Source organism: Polyodon spathula, chromosome 33 (assembly GCF_017654505.1).
Source record: "Polyodon spathula isolate WHYD16114869_AA chromosome 33, ASM1765450v1, whole genome shotgun sequence".
NCBI classification, from domain to species: domain Eukaryota; kingdom Metazoa; phylum Chordata; class Actinopteri; order Acipenseriformes; family Polyodontidae; genus Polyodon; species Polyodon spathula.
The window spans coordinates 1,568,982-1,592,263 of record NC_054566.1 but is presented as its reverse complement, the minus strand read 5'-3'; the positions used below and the strand labels follow the sequence as shown (position 1 = coordinate 1,592,263).

The window sequence follows — 23,282 nt, the reverse complement described above, 5'->3', positions numbered from 1 at the left end:
GCTGCAGCCCCGTAATACTGCCCAACTCCTCCCCACAATCAGCTCGACTCCCCGGTTTGTCCACTCACCGTGGACCCCACAGCTGATTGCAGTGGATTTGTTTAGCAGCCCTGTTGCTACGCGACCTCCCCAAGATGGCTGACTTTCGGTGTCTTCCACCCCCATCCCGTCAGTCTGACCTCATCCTGGTTATACACTTTCCCATTCTTGCACTGTGCCTTCTCTTGCCGGGAGGGAGATTTACAGTTCAGATCCCTTCTCTCCCTGTCACAGATACACTTAAAGATTTTGCAACCCAGAATATGAGGCATGCTGTGTTAAATTCAGCTTAAGGGTCCTTGTGTTCACTAGTTAAACAGGTCTTGGAATACATGCATGAACCCATGTGGTATGAAATGGAGCCATATAATCAGCCTTATTTGGTTTGAGTCTTGGGTTGTTTCCATGTCTTAAGTCCCCCTTATTTTTTCTGCTTAGTTCTCCAACCAGTCAGGACCTCCAGATGCCAACCATCAACTTCATATGGTGATGGAGGAGAAGCTGCAGCTTGAGGCACAGCTGGGACAGGTATCTATGGGCTGTATGTTCTTATGAGATAAGAGGAACCACAGGGTTTTCTGGTTTTGCTTCTGCTTTGGTTAAAGACAGATGCCTTCATTTAGAATGAGGGTTAGATCAAGGGTGGACTGGATCCAGAGAAACATTCTATGACTAGGTAACAGCCTTCAAATTAAAAGGGTGGTCAAAAAATGCTTGAGTTTTTAGTTTAAAAAACCCAAGTTCTCCCTGTCCACTTGTATTGGATATACAAGTCCTCATTTTGGCTTGGGCTTTCTACTTTTTTTACTGATAAGTTTTACTATGTATTTTTTATTTTATTTTTGAGTTTTTGGAGTTCTGGATGTCCAGGGATTGAGAGTGAGAGCAACCTTTTGTCGCTGTATTTGAGTATGGGTGGCTACAATGGAAACAACAAAAGGAACACTGTAAACCCTGAATATTAAACTAGAAGGTTTTTTATACCTGATTTCAGATATTTCTAGTATTCATTATGAAACGCTTGATTCAGTGCTATCTGTATTGCAGGTGATTGAATCCATACAGCAGCTTAAAGCAGAGAGAGATCAGTATGCAGCACAGCTAAAAGAGGAGGGTAACACCTGGAAGGAGAGGGTGGAACAGCTGGTTGGTCAGGTATGTGCACAAGGACTCAGTTTTTTTTAAAAAAATTTTATGAGCTTTGCAGTCAGTTAAAATAGAAACCTGTTTCTTTTCTGAGGTGATGTAGCCCTCAAAACCAGTTAATGAATACTACTGTTGTGTTTGGTCAGTGTAGTGTTAGGATGAAACGATAAACCAGACTACTATTTTCCATGATCTGTACAGCCTAAAGGAGGAGGCTGCTACCCGCAGTGGTTGATCAGTTTGGCCCTCATATTCAATTATTACAGGAGTAGGTGGCTGACTGGTCTGCAGGATAGTATCATTGATTTTCTAATTTAAAAAAATGTTTTGATTAAGGCCACGTGTCTCTCGGCAGGTGAACATACTTTCAGAGGAGAGGGAGAAGAGCCTGGTCAAGACCCAAGAGCTAGAAGCTTTAGTTACAGAGTTGCAGAACACCCCCGGTAATACTCATTAATTTCTTCCTTTACTGTTAAACTTTTATAAATATCTACTAAAGCCAAACCACTACTGCCTGCTGACTGATAAGAATTTAGTTGACAGTTTTTTTACTTGAAGGCACCCTAGCATTATGATATCAGCAATTTGTGAGCTTCCTTGAAATGTGCTCTAACTTTCTGCATTGCAGAACCAATGAGCTCCTCCAATATTGCATACTGCAGTTTAGCACTGCACTGGTTCCCTCAGTATTAATAACATCTCGTGCTTGATGTTTCTGCAGCCCAGGTATCCCAAGAGAGTGTGCCCCAGGCTGCCCCTCAACCTGAGGGACCTACTGAGAGTGAGGCTGCTCTGCAGGAGGCTGTGAACTCACTGCAACAGGAGAAGGAAGCCCTCGGCAACCAACTCCATGCCCAGGTAATTCTAATTCAGGCTAACCCGTTTCTAAAAGAAAATGGTTCATTACCATGTAACTCGGTGAGAAAAGATCATATGATTATACAAGGAAATAAAATTATTGCTGTGAAGGTGGAGGCAATCATATGGGTCCATTAACTTCACTTAATGATGAACCAAACACATTAGGTTGTAGCAATTTTGTTTCTTCGTTGTTGTGTTAAGCTGGGCTTAGATCCTCAGTGGGTTTGGGTCTCTTGTGCAAATAAAATACATTAAGGAATGCTTTAGAAATTTGACACCTTGACTAATAAAGCATACAAAAGAACTGGAGAATAATCCATGGACATTACCGACAAACTCCCTTATATAAGTACTTTAGTTTGAAATGTTAGTATTTTTTTAATACATGCTTACAACAGTTGTGTGGTTTTATAGAAAATAATTAGCTTCTTAAAAATATGACTAAAAAAAAAATATATAAACGCAAACTGGAGGCTAGACTCGACGACCTATTGAAAACTGTTTCTGTAACAAAATTAAACTTTGTACTTGTGTGAACAGGTGGGAGGAGTCCGGGTCGAATCCTGTTAGAGGAAGAATTTATTTGTGTTTTAATAATAAAAATGTATTGTGTGTGTGTGTGTGTGTATATATATATATATATATATATATATATATATATATATATATATATATATATATATATATATATATATATATAAATGTGGGTAAAAAAAGTTAAACAGAGAGGAACAGATTGCAGTGCATGAGAGAAAACGTCACGTTTGAGCATGGCGTGCATTATGTTAGTCTGGGTGACTTTACATTCATATGAAAATGAAGGAGCTGTACAGTTTTACAGTTAGTATTAAAGGGGAAGTGAAAGGCTAGTTGAATTTGAATGTTATTTTATATAACCATAGTAATTGCGATCTAAAATAACCTTTTGTTAGAGTTAGATTTATGTGTGAGGTTAGATTGTTTCAGGGGGAGGAGCTTCCTACAGGATCAGGTATGTATACCCCTCTGTGGCTCATTCAGGAGTGAGAGGGTTGAAGTGCAGTCTCTGCTCCAGGTAACCAGTGAGATGCAGGTCTGGAGTACTAGCTATTAGTTACTTCATACTACAGCTAAATTATAGAGTCTAGCTGGTTAATAGTTAGACTCTGATAGTTTGTTGTTTTGTTCCAGTCAATCAAATCTAGTTTACGTATTCTCTGTTTTGGATGTGTTCAACAAGAAATGATTACATTGTCTGCTGATTTCTTCTTGCCTAAGTTACCCCAGGCTCCTAGCTAAGCAACCCTTACAATCTCAGCCAGTGGGTGGATTTCTGGGTTGCTTTGAGGAAACAATTTTTTTCAGACACTCATGATAGTGTTTAGCTGCTGCCAGTTACCAAGCTTCCTCCGATTTGTGTGCAGGTACGAGACAACGAGCAGCTGAGCCGACTGTGTCAGGAGAAGGAGGAGCGCATGCTGGAGCTGGAATGCATGGTTCAGCGCTTCAATGACAGCTCAGTGGACCATCAGCGGATCCTGGAGGACATGCAGAGCGACAAGGCCACCATCAGTCGGGCCCTGGCACAGAACAGAGAGCTCAAAGAGCAGCTAGCGGAGTTGCAAAATGGATTTGTCAAACTGGTACGATCCCAAGCTCTCTCTTTTATATTGGAAGCCCTGAGTGCAATATGTGGGAGGACAGGGTTCATTAGTCTGTGGGTCTGTTTAGAGCTGTGGACTAGAGGTTAGAGAGATGGTTCCTAGAGACAAGGTAGGCTTGTGGCTTGAGCTCGGCGACAGGAAAGCTATGTGGCCATAAGGTTAGAGCTAAGGGACTGGGTGACAGGCTAATCTAGTGGTTGAGAGAGTTGGAGAAACTGCTTCCTAGTTGCGAAAGCAGAAGTTAGAGATCCTGGATAAAGACTTATTGCGTTTTACAATTACAACTATGGCTTTGGATCGATCAGATAAAAATATTGTAATCATTTGAGCCACCGGTTTACATTTAGCATTGATCCAGGCTGGCTCTGGCTGCATAGGAGCATGCATAGCCCCTGAATGGTAGTGCCCGATAACACCTATCGACCACCCCTTGCTTGAAGACATTTCCTCATCCCAGCACACTTCTGTGTGTTTCTACTTCAAGGTGGTTGTTCCATGCTGATTTAAGATTTAATTTTTTCATCAGACATGGAGTGAAGCACTGAAAACTTGCATATTGGACATTTAAAGAAACAGGTGTACATTTACACATCAGCCTGACAACTCATATGTAAATGTAAAAAGTATAATTCTGTTTATTTTCTTACTCATAAAAAAGACTGTTCAACAAAAGAGAAACTCATGCGTTTAGTAGCTAAAAAGAAACATCTGCAACTTTCAGTTGTGTATATTCTCCCTCCCAGAACTCAAGTTTTTATTTGCCATATTCGATCAATGAATCACGATACTATTGATTGACACGATTTTAAAAATAAAGCATTTCGTAAGTCAAATGATTTCCTTCTAGGAGGCAACACAGTCCTTTGTTTAAAAGTAAAGTGCCTTTTGGACCTAAAGCTAGTACTATATGTGTTATATAGTGCTCCTTCTATAAGGCTGTCGGTTGTAACACGTCTCGGATATAACGCTTCTACAGCATGTCCCCCAATTCCCTATACTAGTGATTCATGCAATATTTCTACAGTAAATGCAGTACCGGTGTTCAAACTGTAAACAACTTCTCAGTCTAACTTCTGTTTCTGTCTCTCCCTTTTGATATAATTTCTGAACTGAATAAAAGCTGCACTGGCACTTTAATATAGACATCTTTTTCAGCATTCATTTTATGACTAAATAATTATTAGGCCTATGACGTTGTTCTTTCCTAATGTATTTCCTTTTTTGCTGTGAGAGGAGCTGTGGCTTTCTCTGGGAGACGAGACGCTTCAGCTCCGCTCCGGCAGCCGCACCTGGGGAGAGCCCATTCCCTCTTCCCCTAGCCTGACCCGCTCTCCTTCTTGGACTTGGTTGCATTGTCTTTTGCTTCGCTTCCCCCCCCCCTCCCCTGTTTTATACCACTCTTCAGTTATAATGCTCATATTGTGTATTTCCCCCGTGATCCGTGTTAGAGAGGGGGGACTGTAGTTTAATTTATTTCAATCGGTAAATCTGTAGATTAACCTGCAAATGTAAATGTTTGCTAGTGTAAACTGTACATTTATTGTTAAATGTTAGTGCTGTACAGTTTTACTGAGGGTGCTATGTTCCCTGCAGACCAATGAGAACATGGAGCTGGCCAGTGGGCTGCAGTCAGAGCAGCATGTGAAGAAGGAAATAGCCAAGAAGATGGGGCAGCTGCAGGAGGATCTACATCAAGTAAAGGAACAGGTGGGTTATGACTCCATTCTTCCAGCTAGACCGTGACACTACTGGTGGTGTCTGAAGAGCTGTGCACCAGCCAAGAGATTGACCACCTCGGGGTGAAGCCTCCATTCTGAGGTGCTGGGAGCTCTCCTTGAGAGGTCCACGGCCCAGTTTATCGCCCCGGGCAGGTGTACTGCCCGCGGTGAGAGGAGGAATAGAGATAGAGAGAGCAATGGGGGGGGAAGGGGGTGGGGGGGGGGGGGGGGGGGGGGGGGGGGGGGGGGGGTGGTGGTTATACAGGGTGCCACGGTAGTGTGTGTCTCCCCTGACACTTGTCTGTGTGTGTCTCCCCTGAACCTCCTGCAAAATGGATACCAGCGAGTGTGAACAGAGCAGAGCGAGCCAATTGTATATTGAGTGGGGGAGTGGAGCGGGGTAGATGCTGGAGCAGATTTGCTTGAGCGGATATTTCCAGCCCTCTCCTTTCACAGCACTGAGAAGAACTGACCGCAGTTTTATTTTTGTTAAATGCATGCTTGACCATGGAATTTGCACAAGAGTTTCAAACTGTATTTAACCATCAATGTGATTGCAGCTGCACATTATAATTAGGGGTCTACTTAAATCGCGGAGAAATTTTAAATTTTTCGTGGCTCTAACGTCATAAATAGCAAAATTTGCGGAATTTTCATATAATATAGGAAACTATATATATATATATGTATGTATATATATATATATATACATATACATATATATATATATATATATATATATATATATATATACACACACACACACACACATATATATATATTTGCCTCCAAGGCTCAGGAATAGACATTTATGCTTGCCTTCATAAAACAGGCCGTCTTATTTGTTAAATGGCAGCATACAGCATCCACCAGCAGTTGCAGCTGACATCCTCTGTCTCTGGGGTGTGAACACTTGCCCATACATTGGTATGGCACGTTTGGCATTCACTGAATTCACCGGAATTGTAAGGCAGCGCTTTGCCAACTTTTAGAGACATGGAAAGCGGTCAAAGCGAGTTCCAAAACTCAGTCACTTTTACTGGCATCTGCAATTCTTTGACATAGTTCAAGTACGCAACACGTTCATAGTCATATTCTTTCTGCCATCCAGGTATTGCTTTAAGTAGACTGGCATCAAAACACAGAAAAGATGCCTAACTTAGGTCAAAAATGTTAACAGCGCTTAAAAAGTAGTCAGCAGGCTGTTTAAATCGAGATGGCTTTAACTGGTCGTACTTGTAGTGCTCTATTTGACTTTGATGTGATTGACTGGAACACTTGTTGTCTGCGGTGGTTTTCGGCTTGGCAGCCTGAAAGTTGTTGTGATGCCATATCCTCGACCCAGCTGATCAGATCAATCACTTTGTATGCTTGGTGGATAGAAACCTTTCGACTTTCAAACCAAGTCAGAAGCTGCACGAACCTGCTTGCATTTTCAGTCACAAATTTCACTTGGTCAGCAATGTCACTCTGTTTTAAAAGATCACGGATTTTAGGCAAAGACTGTGTGCCTGGCATGACTTCAAGCTCATCACAAACAAATTGCTGGTAGCACTGAATATTCTTTGCATGATAACTCGCTGCATTAAACCACGAATTCCACCTCGTAATCTCTGGTTCTGGTGGAAGTGACACTGCTGCAGGAACTTTGTCACTTTGATTAGCAATTGACTCCCGGGATTGTAATTTACGATTTGGACAATGCTTAAATGTTTTTTTTAAAGAAACCAGGATATCCACAACAGGGAAACTCTTATGCCAGACATCACTAGCCATGGAAAGAATATGTGCATTGCAGGTAAGGTTAATTGCATTCGGCATCATTCCATGCAGCACATCAGAAAACGCTTTATTCATGTACATCGCATTGTCAGAGAGAAATGCAGAGACCTTGTTGAATTCTAAGCCATAGTTTACAACAGCCTTTACAGTGGCTTGCGCTACAGTTGAGAAATTTACAGACTCAAGCTGAACAGGCTCTGTTAAAAACACGGTCATGTGATTGTCGTTCCAGCTGCCAGGTACAAATAAAATGTGGAGTATGTAGTTTATCCTTTGCGTCTGTTGCTTTGTCGGCTACAACTGAAACGGAATCGCATTCCCCCAGTGCAGATTTAACAGACACAATGTGCAAAGCAATTAATTTTGGTAAATAGTCTTGGCTAAGTTTGTTTGCACACGGAAAACTTCCAGCGTTTGCTACGTGTTTGTTGAAGTACTCCCTTAGTTTCGGATAATCAATTTTTTCCAAAGGTATGTTGGCAGCAGTGAGGGCCTCCACTAGCTTGAATGTTGCTTCTCTTCTTGCTGAACTGCTTTCAGTTGCTGTTTTTAAACACCAATGTAACTCGCTTGCTTTTTATTTTGGGCAGTAGCTTCTGCAGTAGGTTTCCATTTTAATATGTGACTCTGAAGCAATATGTCGATCGATTCATGTTTTTTCTTGGAAAAATCTATAGTCACGTTGCAAGATGTAGAATGGAGTTAAAATAAAATTATATATATAATATAATATATATACCATACTGACCCAGTGCAAGTCACTGCACTTGCACCATACTATACTGACCTACCGGTACTGAACTGCGGCACTGTTCTGGTACCGCTCGGCTTCATCTTGGTTACTTACCGTTCCAACTCGGTGCAAAGTCACCAACCCGGTCCCCACCATACCTATTCAATTATTTCACCACAAGTCCTTCAAACGCTCATCTATAACCCATGAATGCGTGTTTCAAGAATCCATTTTTAAAGATGACATCAAAGAAGAAATAAGAGGTCAACAATACCTCCTGTAGCCCTGTGACAAACCACTTGCATGTAAAGATTATACACATTTTATGGTTTTAGTTATATGGATTTATTTACTTCTACACGTTTTTATGGTTTCTCTTAGTTTAAACTCAAACTATTTGCTAATATTGTACACTGCAACCCAAAACAACATAAATGTGTGGTGTTCATGTTTGTACATTTATAAGTCTACCAAAGGTCAGTTTGTTAACTTGTGTCCCACAAGGGGTTTCAGCCCTTCAAAGAAGGGGCCGTTTTCGATACTTTCATTCTGAAGCCTTTTTGTATGGTCATTAAATCAGACAGTAAAGTAGGCAGACGGCAACAGAGCTGCATATAGAAAGTCAGTTCAATTATGAGCACACCTAAGCAATTTGAAAGTGATATCTATTCTGCTTTTAGAAGGAACATGCATTTAAAAATCACTCAGGAATTTGACAGTTGAACAATTTTTCATTTAAGGCCCCCAGCAACACAGAAATACTGAAGCGGTGGTACTTATTTTGCATGAATTCTACAGAAGGCATACCTGGCCTGGTTTCATACCTGACCTGTGTCTTCCACTACACAATATGTAAACAAAATCAAAATCTTGAGACAGGGATTTTCCTGGATTTTGGTTGATTTGACACGGAATGACCCTGTTTGGTTTTTTTGTTTTTTTTGTGTGTGTGTCTGTGTGTAAAGTGCTTTGGGATCCTTGGGATGAAATTGTTTTGTAAAAGATTGTACAGTTATCAATGCATTTGTGCTGCATATGTGGTTCAGTGCTGCACATTAGTGATCATTTAAGTAAAACATCTGGGGTTATACTAAACTAGTAAAGCAGATTTAAACATAGAATAAACATCCTAGGGGCTCAGGGTAAAGGGGTGGCGCACAATTTGCAGAGTGCCGCCCAGAGTGGGGAGGGCTTAGGTTGGCCAGGGTGTCCCCGGCTCACCGCACACCAGTGACCCCTGTAGACTGGCCGGGTGCCTGCCTACAAGCGGTGCAGAGCTGTGTGGTCCTCCTACACTGTACCTCCGGGGTAGCTGCCTGGTGGGGCTGCAGAGTGAAAAGAAGAGACGGCTGATGGCACATGTTTCGGAGGACGCATGTGTTCGTCTTCGTCTCTCCCTAGTCAGTGCGGGGGTTGCAGCAGTGAGCCAAGCTTACGAATTGGGCATTTCAAATTGGGGAGAAAATGGGGTAAAATACAATTGCCGATTCCAAATAAAAATAAATAAATACAAATAAACAGCCTGCCTTACAAAAAAAAAAAAAAAAAACAGAAAACTTGGAATTGAGTAATACTTCGCTAATTATCCAAATAATCAAAGCAGTGATTTATAGTTTAGGCTAATCAAAACATTAGAAACCTTGCAAACTGTTCATCTGAATTTCCTGCCTGTGGTGTGGGACCAGGAGCTGAAGTGTAGTAACCAGTGTGCCTGTCTCTGTATCCCCAGATGGAAGTCAAAGTGCAGGAGGCCACAACTCTCCTGGAGCAGAGGGATCAGTACTTCACACACCTGCAGCAGTACACAGCCGCATACCAGCAGCTGGTGGTTGAGAGAGAGGAATTGCACAAACAGTACCTGCTTCAGACACAGCTGATGGACCGGCTGCAGCATGAAGAGGTCCAGGGCAAGGTGCAGCTGCAGGTCACCCAGAAAGAGCTGAATCAGGCCAAGGTGGGGCTCATTCTCTCTGTGAGCAAGGGGTTACTCACTGCTCCTCTCTGAGCTGTACTGATTTTTATAACTGGTAGATTCACTTAGATGCATCCAAATCCAGTTCCCAGATGTGTGTTGAAATACTGACCGACGTTCATCTTTCCCCAGCATCAGTATCCACCAGACAGTTCTCTTTCCTAAACGCTTTGGTTGTACCATGTGCATGCATGTATGGCAAAAACAGATTGAACTATTGCCCTCGCATCCTTACACCGCCAGGCTATAGTCTCCATCTGTCATGTGATTGGTTCACATCACTGTCAGCCCGCCCCTTTTCAAAGGAACGTGCTTCTCCCCTCACTGGCAACATGAGAAAATGGCTGTACACCAATTCTGTGATTTTAACAGAACATAAATTGCAAAACATACTACGTAAGAATGGTGCTCCAAACACTAAAATGGTGGTTAAAACGTCACTGTTTTCTGACTTGACGATGTAAACAAATATGAAGGCGGGGATATAAACTGGATTGTGCAGCAGTTAGCAAGCCACACGGAGAGCTGGACGCCAAAAAAACGTAGACCTACTGTATGGAGTATGAACTTCAAAAACAGTTATCTCTCTATCTCTGTCTATTTATCTGTCTATCACAGTAGAACCTAATATATGTACAAGTTCAGTTGTACGCAGCTCCCTGACAAGTTTCATCTCATTGCCAATGTAGACTTACCGCCTGCGGCCCACACACACATATAACGAAGTATGCATCTGTCAAAAACAAGGTGATTAGAAAGTAAGTTTACCACATCTAACCACAATGTGTTGATGCCGTAAACTTGTTTCCTAATCGCCCTGTATATATACATACATACATACATACATACATGTCAGCAGTGCAAGGGATAGAATGACTATCTAACTGGTTTGTATTTCAGGAGAACCTGAGCCAACTGTTCAAAGAGAATGAGGAATTGAAAGCAGAGGTCCAAGAATTACATACAAATACAGGGCTCAGCACATTGCCAAGAGATCAAGGTACATGCTTTTATGTGAAAGTAATATTAGTCTGCATTCTTATTTCAAAAGTTAACTCTGACATATGTCTCCCTAAATGTCTACCATGTTACAACCTCTGTATAGCTTTAAACAAGAAATGCATAGTACTGTTTTGAATTACTCTATTTAAACTTAGTCTTGCAAAAAAAAAAAAGTGCTTGGTTTCTTATGCTTGACAGATAATGTCTTTCATGTTGTGATATTAGAAATAATCAATTAGTTTTCCTATATACACGTATTTGTGCACCACAGCCTGTTTGTTACAGCCTGCTGTGGCCTTGTGCCCCGCATGAAGCCGGCAGGGTGAGTTGCCCCTTCCCAGGGATCAAGCATCGTAAGTCGGCTGACATTGTGCTCTCACCCCAGGCTGCAATAGCTCCGGCTGGAGTTAATTTATTCTCGCTTGGGCTTTGGCCAATATTATGAGATGTTTTGTATAATTTAAGTAATTATATTATTGTGTGAGAGAAATATTTTCTTTTCTCATTATGTTTTCAGAGAGACTACGAGCAGGCGTGTCTGCATTGCGTGCCGGGGCACATGTGTAGTGAGAGTATGAGTGCAGATTGGTAGCAGGATGACATGCTCTCACTCGCTGCCTCCTCAGGAGGTTGGCGTACAGCAGCTGGCGTTCACGTCTTCAGGACGTGAAGTCGGACAGCACGGCCCCTGCGGTTAAGCTCTCCCTGTCAATAGAGCTTATGCCATTGATTAGGAGGGCCGCTGCAGTGTTGCAGGTGCCCTGGTCTACAGAAGGAGAGGCAAGGCAGTCAATCTTCGATGACAAGCCTGCCACCTCTCCTGCGTCCCTGCCCCCCCGCCCCCCAGTGCACCCGGATTTTCTCTTTTGAGATCCAGTTGCCATGGAGTCCAGGTCTATGGACACCCTATATAGGGTGCACAATGGCCCAGTTTCTGCCAGTGGATGCTTCTATTGCGGTGTTGGTACTGGTGTCTAATTTAGCTCTCCTGTCCATGGACGTTATCTGCCCCAACAAGTAGAAAACGCTTCATCGCTTATGATCAGCGATCGGCATCGCCACACTCGGTCATTGAGACTGTACCCTCCTCCCATGGCTCTGTGTCAAGGGAAGGGGAGCGTCACAGTCGAGAAGCCATGGGGGAGCTTTCCCCCCCCCCCCCCCCCCCCCCCCCACCCCCCCCCCCCCCCCCCCCCCCCCCCCCCCCCCCCCCCCCCCCCCCCCCCCCCCCCCCCCCCCCACCCCCCCCCCCCCCCCCTTCCCCCCCCCCCCCCCCCCCCCCCCTCCTCCTCATCAAGGAGGGGGTCAAGAGGGTGCGGAAGAGGGGGAGGTTTTACATCCTTTTTCTTTCGAACGACAATCCCTCATCTATCTATTCTAGACCCTCCAGAATAAAGTCCCTTGGTCCCAATACTATTATTGGATTGTGATTATTATCATAACCCTGGTTTCCTGAAATAGGAATGTAGCCTTAACTGGCGCTGGGTTCTGTGTGTGCAGTCCTTCTGTGCACTCGGCCGGGCATGACTGTGACACAGAGGCTGCTGAGCTGCTTTGATCTATTTATTCCGGTTGCAGGTCTTTTAAAGAGGTTAATACCCATTTGTTAATGGTTGCATTTCTATATTAGGGAACTACTAGTGTTATGATAATAACTTAATGTTTATAGCCTTTTATATCAAGACTGCTTTTCAATGGTGTTTTAAGTGGTTGCTTGAATCAGGTTTGACTGTATATGAATACAGCAGTTGACCACAGGATGAGTTGCTGTGTGTTAAAGTAGGGCCAAGCATCACATGAAGGAAAAGCTTTAAAAATTAAGATAGATTATTTATTTATTTTTCTCACCATGTATTTAAAATGTCTAAAGTAAATTACCAACAATTAATGAAGGTTGGGTAATTTTATATGCATTTTGGGACCAAAACAAGGCCAAAGTTCTGGGTAATGCATTTGAACAAGACCAGCCCATAGTAAAATGTATTCTTTTTAGTATACACAGCCAAGAAAAACACGCATGGTCAAAAAGTAATACACACGTCTGCTTTTTTTTTTAGCTTTGTGTGGCATACATTTCAATTTTCTAGCTTTAAAACATTTCTATTGGGGCTGTCACTCGATTAAAAAAAATAATTGATTGGTTAATCTATGGGCATTAGTTGTTTAATTGGTAGATTAATCCGTCCATATGTTTTGTAAAGCTAACAATCTTATTGCAGCTGTCCTGCATAGTAATACTTCTAGATCAATATAATCTAAAAATAAAGACTAATGAGAATTTGGTCTTTGTATTATTTTTTTTAAAAATATATATATATATATATATATATATATATATATATATATATATATATATATATATATATATATATATTTTTTTTTTTTTTTTTAGTAAATCTACCTAATTTTCACAAAACAACCATTCATTCACAACACTTTCAGTCACATACATGAAAACACGAGACAGCTGAGCTGCATTTACCATTACAGCTGCATACTTGGCTTCCTTCTCCTTTTTATTGCATCTAGCAAAACCTGAGACACCAAAGATTGTAACAAGTCATTCTGAATCTTGTTAGCGGTACCTGAGAATGCTGTGGCTATTGACAAGCGATTGCTTATCATGCTGTCATAGAAAGTATCAGAGAAAGTAATTCCACATAATTACCTCTATTTAAGGAATTGGTGCCTTCATTGTGCCTCTGAAAGCCAGTTCTTGGTCATTGTGATGTCTTGTATTCCTGTGTTTCTGCTTATCTATTTGAACATCAATCCTGGTTTTTCCAAAAGTTTTGAGTGTAACAGTGGCTCGCAAGACTTTGGGAACGCTCGTTTTTTTGTGCTGACTTTGTTAGATTTGCTGTAGCCAGTGCTGTTCCATATGAACAAAAGACCAGTTCCCGCAGGTATTATTTTAATTGACAGCTACCAGTAAGCCACGGATACTTTTTTAATAATTACAGTTTTGGAAGTGGGGGAGTATATCCCTCCTCTTCCTGTGTCGGTTCAGGTGTTTGTGGTATATCCCTCCTCTTCCTGTGTCGGTTCACGTGTTTGTGGTATATCCCTCCTCTTCCTGTGTCGGTTCACGTGTTTGTGGTATATCCCTCCTCTTCCTGTGTAGGTTCACGTGTTTGTGGTATATCCCTCCTCTTCCTGTGTCGGTTCACGTGTTTGTGGTATATCCCTCCTCTTCCTGTGTCGGTTCACGTGTTTGTGGTATATCCCTCCTCTTCCTGTGTCGGTTCACGTGTTTGTGGTATATCCCTCCTCTTCCTGTGTCGGTTCACGTGTTTGTGGTATATCCCTCCTCTTCCTGTGTCGGTTCACGTGTTTGTGGTATATCCCTCCTCTTCCTGTGTCGGTTCACGTGTTTGTAGTATATCCCTCCTCTTCCTGTGTAGGTTCACGTGTTTGTGGTATATCCCTCCTCTTCCCTTGTCGGTTCACATTTTTAGAAAGTGTTAGCTCATTCAGTCACAGTTACTGTGTTTTAGAAACAGTGTTAGTCAGCACTCGGATATCCGTTAACCAGATACACATCAGTCATGTTTTACCACCCCTTGTATTAAGAATGAAATCAATCCCCATTTTTATATATATTAATGCACTTACCCCTCACACGTGATTTTCAACTCCATTACTAGTTTTCTGATGGAAAGTGTACTTCTTTATCCATCACAGCCCGCATTTGATTTTTTATTGCATGCCAGATCAGTCTGTCTCGATTGTGCAGTTACACAGCACTTTCTCCAATTTCACATGATGAAAATGCATCAAAAGCAAAGCGATCAAGACAAGCTACCGTGATGTTAAAAAAAATATATCATTAAACAGTTTTAGATACCGTGATTTTTTTTTTCTTTAAATCTGTTATCTTTAGTTGCTTTTGTGCATTTTCATTTGCAAGTGAGCTGTGACATTAGGGATTTATCGAGCACTATATTCTGCAATTTTGAATACTGACTTCTAGAAACTGATGTTTTTTTTAAATCTTTTTGTTAAATTGCATTGCCTTTTACTTTTTACGCTGTTCTGGGTCATTCCTCTTGTCTCAACTCACTCTGTGTTCTCCCACCCCCAAGTTCCTCACTCATTGGTCCAACACTTCGTGTCAGACCTGCTCATCCCACCCCCCTCGGTGACATACTCACACACAGGCAGTCTCAGCTGTCGCATAAGCACTAAAACACACAGACAATGCTAACAGATCTGAACAAGAATAACAGTTTACAAACACACATTATTTACAGAGTACTCCCATCCCCTTCCCCAGTCCATAATCAGGTCGCCTTCCCCCCAGTATAGTATGCACTATATATTACAGTCCACTTATCTTTTCAGAATCATATTACATTTTCAGAATCTTGTCATGCTGAATTAAGATACTACTTCTGTTGAAGATATAGTATTGTACCAATAAAACCAACATCTAAATGGAAGCCTGCTTACTTTAAAACAGTCTAAGTCCTGACTGTGGTCCATTCAGTCATAGTTCATGTGTTTTAGAAGCAGTGTTAGCCAATTCAGTCTATCCTTTATCGCTTTTTGCACTTGCATGCAGCACCTTTCATCTTGACATCTTAGCAGGATTTCTGAGAACTGCCTGCTGTAGATTTTATTACATTTTTTTCCCCCAGTTTCTTTTTTTTGCATATATGGTATATGATCTCTCGTTGTAATCACTTCAACTTCCTCTGCTGGCACATGTGTGATCGAGGAAGTTTTTCTAAACAGAATGGGCGCTGACATCTTCATACGCTGTCAGAAGTGCCGTAAAGGATACAAAACATGACAGAAAACGTATGCAAATTAGCAAAACTGGATGATTTGTCACGTTTTGTGACCTTTCCTTAGCTGTGCCTTAAGAGATGGAAACTGGGGCTAAGAGCAATCACACCTTTTATTAAAGGCCATTTTTAGATGGTGTTTTGTGAGTGGCCCTTATAAACTGAATGTATGTTAGACCAGTGGTATAATTCACTTCATATGTGTGGTCATCTAGGTGACGGTGTTGAGAGTAAAGCTTTACCTGAAGGATTTGAGAAAATGCCTATTGCAATCCCCGAAGACTTCGAGAGCAAAGAAGAAATGGTAGGATTTCTCTTGCATTGTGACACCAGTTTACAAAAACTGATTGTTTTACAATGAAAACCTAAATTATAATTGTTTTCATATTACGCAATTGAGCATACCATGGAGGCAGTCGGTGTAGAGTGTGACAGTCAAATTTCAAGGCGCACATAGGACAAACTCAGACTGTAGTTAGGTGCCTTAGAATTATGTTACTACAGGTATATCATTTTTAAATGTACTGGAAAATACAACACCTGCACAGGTTTCTTACAACTGACTATTTACCTTAAATACACATGCCTTTAGTTCTGATTGAGAAGGTAATGGACGGTGTAGTTTAAAGCTGTGTCTCTGGAATAGGACAGTACACAGCAGATGCAGACTGTAATTTGAAAGCAAAAGTACTATTTACAACAAGGGAGGCTGCGCTCTGAGAGGGACTCTGTGCACAGTCTGACTGCACTGCTTTTATTTGCAGGCTGCCTTCCTGAAGTCTGCCCTGTCTCTGCTGGAGAATGAGAGAGATGAGATAAGCCAGCAGTATGGGGAGCTGAAAAGGCAGCACCAGGCTGTCATCCAGCAGATGACATCGCTAAGGAGCGAGCATCAGCATCACACTATAGCGGCTGCAGGTAGGCAAGCGTACCGAGAACTCTGTGACCCGAGTTTCAGGAGCCAATGTTTTTACATTTTCATTAGTCCTGGAAAGGTGTGTTCCTGTGTTTTAAAAATTGTGGAGGGGGCCAAAAAGGAAATGTAAAAAATGAGTTTGAGCAGTTGGGTGAACACAAAAATAAAACGCAAGAGAATCATAATTCCTACAGGTTTGTTTTTACCAAGACAAAATCAGGTTTCCATCCTGTTGAAACGCACATTGTGGCTGGTGGCTGTTTAGCCCTACACCTAGTTAAATTAAAATGTAATTTAAAAGTTTTTTTATTATTATTACTTAAGCATCCCCTCTGTGTAATGTTTCTGTAATTCACTGCCACAACCTTTTTGACTTCCAATATCTTAAACATTTAAAATGGCAACTTGATATTTTCAATGTTATCCCATGCAAAACTGAGAAACAAACTACATTTAAGAAAACAATCAATCAGCTGGTTGTAATCATAAAAATGTAAAGAGGATATTATTAAATGTTATTAAGAACACACAATATTTTAACTGTATTACAAGATTTGGGGAGGGGGTGACTGCTTCAAGTTTTACCCGTTCCAGTGTAGGCTGTTACCGCTGTTTATTGTTTGGTCTCTGCAGGCTCAGGTGGGGATGGAGTTCCAGTGGAGGTACATGAAGCACTGAGAGCAGCAATGGAAAAACTGCAGGTTGGCAATGAAAAAAAAGGATGCTTAATATTGTAAAATACAATGCCACCTTGAGGGAGTTAAAGGGATTTTCTATCAGCACAGTTCAAGTTCTTCATTTTACTGTAGCATGCAGGAGAGGTGAGGTTTTGACAAAGTACAGTAGTTTGAAATTGCTGCATGCTTTGATGTGCATTGTATCTGTAGAACACACTGAGGCAGACGTGAGAGTGAACTGTGACTAGACCAGCTGAATGTACCCCTGCAGCCACGACGCTGTGCTTACTTTAAGAGCTTTGTAGTTAGCAGAAGAGGTCACTGGCTCCATATAAGAGAGAGCCAACTGAATTTTACTTCCAACAGGCATTCTGTTAGGATGCACTACTGCTCACTGACTGTCTGCTCTCCCTCTGTGTTTCTTCCCAGTCTCGATTCACAGCGCTGATGCAGGAGAAGGTAGACCTGAAGGAGAGAGTGGAGCAGCTAGAGCATCGCTGTATACAGCTTTCAGGAGAAACAGACACAATAGGTAACGGCAGAACACTACATAGATGAGAGTCTGCTATTATAGCAAACTGAATGTTTTCAAAGAGCACAAGTATAGAATTGTTTTGGTAAAAGCAGGTGCCATTTTAACATTGCCACTGCTGTACATGACTAAAAATATTTATTATACAATGACCTTTTCAAATTATATTTGAGCATGTAACATTATTTCCCTTTCAAGTATGAAATGTAACCATTACCGTATGGGTGTTAACCTCTTTAAGACCTGAATAAGATATAACAAAGCTGCTCACAGAGCCTGTGACAATCATTTCATGCCCTCAATAACATTTTTCCTTTAAGACTGACCTGACAGGAGGAGCTTATCAGATGAGCACTTGTTGCTTATGACCTGTATCATTTTTGCTTATAAATGTTTTACATAATTTATGTGATATAAACTATTACAGCATACATGAATTTTTAAAAATTAATTACGTGTACATTGTGCATAACAGCCTGTTTCGTTACATCTCGCTGTGGCCTTGTGCCCCACGTGGCCTCTTCCCAGGGATCAAGCAATGTAAGTCGGCTGACTTTCTCCCCCCCCCCGGGTGAAATAGCTATGGTTGGAACTATTGTATTCTTGTTTTGGCTTCTGCCAAAATTACAAGACGGTTTGTATAATTTAAGCAATTGTATTATTATATGTGCCGAATGTTTTCTTTTCTCGTTATTTTTCTGTTCTTACAGATACTACGTGCAGGCTTGTCTGCATTGCCTGCTGCAGCACTCATGTATTGAGAGCAGCTGCTGGGCTCAGCAGCTCTGCGCAGGACCAAGAAGCTGCTTCGGGAATCCCTTCCACAGCATCTTGATGCCATTTTGGTGACCGCTTTCACATCACCATTACGAGGGCTGTTAGTTTGCTAACAAGCTGGCTTCCTTAGTCTCCAGTGGGTACTGACTGAGTGGTTTTGCCAGTAGCTTGCACAGGTGGGCATCCCTGTACATTGCTACCTGTGGTAACTGCAAACCAAGTACTGGGACCGAGGTTACCACACCGGTACGGTGCAGAATAAACCGCACTGGGACAGTACCAGCCCAATGTTACGGATGCCGAACCTAACCAGTAATGTCCTGGTTCCGACCCGCTACCGACTAGTGCTTCAATTCCCAGTCTGGTACCAAGCTTCTTGATAGTCCAGTTGCTGTATTTAGCAGTTGAGGCAACAACTGTACATTATTATTGTACATTGCTTGTTTCTTGCATCATGCCTGGGTTTATCCCTGTGACGCATATAAGGCCAGCCTGCCTGTGGAGGACAAGGTGTATGCTGAGTATCGTCTCCTTCACAGCTCTACAGAGTGCTCTGCGTCCTTCACTCCTGCACAGTGCTCTTTCCCCATCGCCCTCTGTTGGAGAGGTGGCTGCGTCCCGTCCCGTCCCCCGTGCCAAGGGAAAGTGGACGACACACCCGTGATCGCAGCCCACGCAGGAAGCCATCCTCATGGTCTTCACCCTCTTCTGCCTGTCCTTCTCCCCTGAGGAAGAAGAGTTACTGGTCCAAGTGATCGGCAGACCGAGCAAATGGAGAAGCTCTGGGCAGCAGTTTCCCACCAGGCACTGCCTGCCCTGCCTGTCCCTATGGGGTCCCAGGGGACTACGAGTGCAGATTAGCAGCAGCATTATGTGTTCGTCATAGCCGCCTCTGAGGATGTGGACAAGCAGGAGCTGGTATTCCTCTCAGAGGATCAGACAGCATATCTCCTGTGGTTAGATTCTCCCTATCAGCTGAGCTTATACCATTGATCAGGAGGACCACTGCAGTCTTGCTGTTCTTTTGCAATGTTGGTACAGGCGCCTAATTTAGTGCTTCTGTCCAAGGTCGCCTCAGCAAGCAGTGTCGGATGTCGGAGATGTTCCTTAACCCTTTGCGGTCCATTTATTCAGCACTTGTCAGGCGCGTCAGGTTCAATTTATTTTCACAGGCACTGTTTATTTTACACGTGCTGTTTTAAAAAAAAATTAAAAATAATTCAGAATAAACAAGGTTAAAAGGCAAAGAATCACAAAAGGACACTCAATACTGTATCTCCAGCCAAGCCCCACCCCTTCTTCGCTGTATTTTTCACATATCTCTTTATAGACGTGCATACAGGTAAATGCTCTCCTGATCACTCGTTTTATCACCAAACGCCTCAATAATGTGATCCAAGTCATTATTTTCTTACTGTAATATCTCAAAAAGCTCTGCGAATGTCCGTGATATTCTTTGAGCGCTGGAATGCAGAAGCAGCTATGTCCTTTGTTATGTCTGTGTTATCTCTGTGGTGCATGGGGCTATAAGATACGCCCCTTTTTTTTTCAGCTTCATTCGCCTCCTATCGGTCTCACTCGGCCATTGAAAGGTTTTCTCGGCTTTTTCCGGAGAAAAAACGAATAGAGACCTGTGCTTTACGTCTTTTTGATATCGGCAGGGTCTGACATTGGACTGGAAAGGGAAAATTGGAATGTCCGACATAGGACCGCAAAGGGTTAAGCATACCTATTCAGCCAGTGTGTTCGCCGCACAGCTGGACAACTTTAATAGCATTCCGATACCCTACCAGTCACATTTGCTGTGTTCCCTTCCACAGGCCATCGCCACTACAGCTGGATGAGCTGCGCCTGGTTAATAAAAACCTGCTCTGTCTGTCTAAACTGACCAGACAGGCGGTGGGTAGAAACCTTATCTGGGACAGAGCGCCACTGTTGGTTCCCCCTCTTGCAAAACCGGGGCAGTACTCTCACCGCATGAATAGCAGGCACATTCAGGACTGCCTACTTGCCCCCTCCAGAAAGCTCCCTGCCCATTCCTTAAGTGGCATGGCAACTTTATTCCAGGGTGCATCTGTCAAAGACATTTGCAATGCAGCAGTGTGGGCTACTTCCCATACCTTTGCTAGATCCTTCAAACTTAGGTTGTGGATTCTCAAAACCCTGGTTTTGGAACTAGAGTGGTAAGGGTGGCTTCTGAGTCGACACTTACAACACAGGCATAGAGGCGAGTTTCTCCCTCAGTTTTTTTAGCCCTAGCTACTTGTTCCTGGGATTCCATGTGGTAATGCACAAGGCATCCTTGGCTGAATGCTGCCGCACACCAGACACACAATTTTTTTCATTGGCCGACAAGATAGCAGCAACGTGACCATACACACCAGACGTAACACATAGGCAATACGACAGGTTTGAAAACTATAAAACTATTAAAGTGCGTTTGACAGAACTATGATCAAGACTGATACATATTCATCAACATGATGTTGGAATTATGAGTGTCTTCTCTGGTATTTTAACATATATGGCAATAAATCATGCACACCAGGCTTATCCTGTTCCTTCGAAATAGAGTCCCATGTATTTCCTTTTGAAATCTGTATCTCTGTAATTGTTGTGACATTTGTCAAAGCTCTGGGTATTTTGTCAATGGCAATTTTTATTGTTTCCTCTGTCATTTTGGATACTGCTTCACCCTGCTGGACCATGTGCATTGAAGCTGTTCTCTGATTGGTTAATTCCCTAGTTGTCGCACAAAAAATGAAAAATAGAATTCAATGGACGATACTTATCAAAAGCATAGGTTCTATTCCTTTTGTCGCATCACTGCACAGTTTTGCTTGTCGCATTGTGTTTGGTGGGTAGCAGCCTTTAGCCTTGTAGCATTCCATTGGTGTAGCAGTCTTGCCTTTGTGACGGCTTGGGAATCCTTACCCGCACAGTAATGGTTACATTTCGTACTTGATAAGGAACGTTGGGTTATTATCATAACCCTGGTTTCTTGTAATAGAAATGTAACCATTAACCTTCAAGGTCTGCGACCATGATTCAAGCAGGCTTGAAGGAAGAAGGATGATGAGATCTACGAGTGCCATTCATTTATGTCCTCGGGGGTGGGACATGACAGGGCCTGCGAGCAGCTTTGTTACATCTTATTCAGGTTTCAGGTCTTTAAGAGTTTAATACCCATACGGTAATGGTTACATTCCTATTTCAGGGAACCATGGTTATGATAATAACGTAACATTTTCTCCAGTAAGCGTAGAGTTATGTTTAGGGTGAGTGGCAAGTTGCTTCCCCTGACCGTCCCTTCCTCTGTGCTCCAGGGGAGTACATCGCCCTGTATCAGAATCAGAGAGCCATCATGAAGCAGAGGAACACCGAGAAGGAGGAGTATATCAGTATGCTGGCCAAGGACAAAGAAGAGATGAAGGTGTAGTAGCTCATCTATCTCATTTTGATAAACTTTTATGTATTATAATAACGGCTGTGGACTTTGAGGTATATTTTTTAAACACCTCACCTCCTCACCTAGCATATTTGATTTGAGATGGTTCTTCATTATAATATCATGAAGTCTGTTAAATCTGCGGATTTTTTATGAGAACTTTCTATTTACTCTGTGTCTTATAAACTGCATTTAAATGCAACTAATCTCATATAAAGGTGAGTTGCTTATTAGGGTATAGAAATATGCATCACATTGTTCAAAGCCTAGTTGTAATGTGCTCCCAGCTTTTGATTGCATTATTATTAATCAGTAAAAAACAAAGTTAAAATAATTACAATCATTGTACTTTTCTGTCTTTTTGATCTGGTTTCATGGGCTTTACCTCACTCTAAACATGCGTTTCCTGTATTGTCTTTGCAGGTGAAGCTTGGGGAGTTACAAGATCTGGTGATGCGGTTGGTTGGAGAGAGGAATGAATGGTACAGCAAATATGTCAGTTCAGTACAGAACCCTGATGTGATTGCCAGCAACATAGAGCCCAGTGTCCCTGCTGAGAGGCGCATCGAGTTAAATGCCACTGACGGAGAAGGTATGCGCTCACAATTCAATATTATTTGTTGTTTATTTACTCGTTGGAGGAGGGCGACGTAGTGGTGTTCTGCTCCTGCAGGCATAAAGCCACTACACACTCTGAAAGTATCGCCATTTTCCTTTCAGCCTAACCTAATTAACATCAGAGAGTTGATAAGTATGTCGTCCTGTATATTTCCGCGCTCTTTTGTAGTATTTGCTTAAGTGCGGAATTATTTAGGGAATTGCTGAAGAAAAGGGCATTAAAGGCATTTAGTAGACTTTTCCAGTTATATCATATGTTTGGTTGTGGGATGTTATATTTTTTCACATAAGCCACACCTCGTAAGACGTATCTCTTTTTTTGTTTTTCTGACTTCTGATAGTTCCAGTTTAAGAGCTACAGGTTGTAATACAGAAAGGTTCATTTCTCAGCATTCTCGCCTTGCATACTACTGCTTTTGTCATCATATATGTTGCCGACAGTGCTGAAGATGGTGGAGCACAGAGAGATTTTCTTGCCAGTGGTGATAGAACTTTGTATCGCTCACCGTTTACTTTCCACCACTCCAGCGGCTTGCCACTTTTGGATCTATGACTGGCTTACTTAAGTACAGATCAGTCTGTTCCTCTAGCTTAACAACCACTTCAGAGCTTTCAGCTTGACTTGAAG

The 23,282-nt window shown here is 42.2% G+C and overlaps 1 protein-coding gene across 4 annotated transcripts in view; it reads left to right on the top strand.

Annotated features, from left to right (window-relative positions):
• LOC121303514 (golgin subfamily A member 2-like) overlaps positions 1-23,282 on the top strand; it is a 48,608-nt gene that overhangs the window by 22,073 nt on the left and 3,253 nt on the right. For all 4 annotated transcript variants that reach the window (XM_041234245.1, XM_041234243.1, XM_041234244.1 and 1 more), the window contains 14 exons: positions 478-567; positions 1,087-1,194; positions 1,541-1,628; positions 1,907-2,043; positions 3,450-3,668; positions 5,283-5,396; positions 9,652-9,876; positions 10,795-10,894; positions 15,902-15,990; positions 16,451-16,604; positions 17,236-17,303; positions 17,709-17,811; positions 21,915-22,021; positions 22,460-22,628. In XM_041234245.1, the coding sequence (XP_041090179.1) occupies positions 478-567; positions 1,087-1,194; positions 1,541-1,628; positions 1,907-2,043; positions 3,450-3,668; positions 5,283-5,396; positions 9,652-9,876; positions 10,795-10,894; positions 15,902-15,990; positions 16,451-16,604; positions 17,236-17,303; positions 17,709-17,811; positions 21,915-22,021; positions 22,460-22,628 (1,771 nt within the window). The remainder of the gene's footprint in view (positions 1-477; positions 568-1,086; positions 1,195-1,540; positions 1,629-1,906; positions 2,044-3,449; positions 3,669-5,282; positions 5,397-9,651; positions 9,877-10,794; positions 10,895-15,901; positions 15,991-16,450; positions 16,605-17,235; positions 17,304-17,708; positions 17,812-21,914; positions 22,022-22,459; positions 22,629-23,282) is intronic.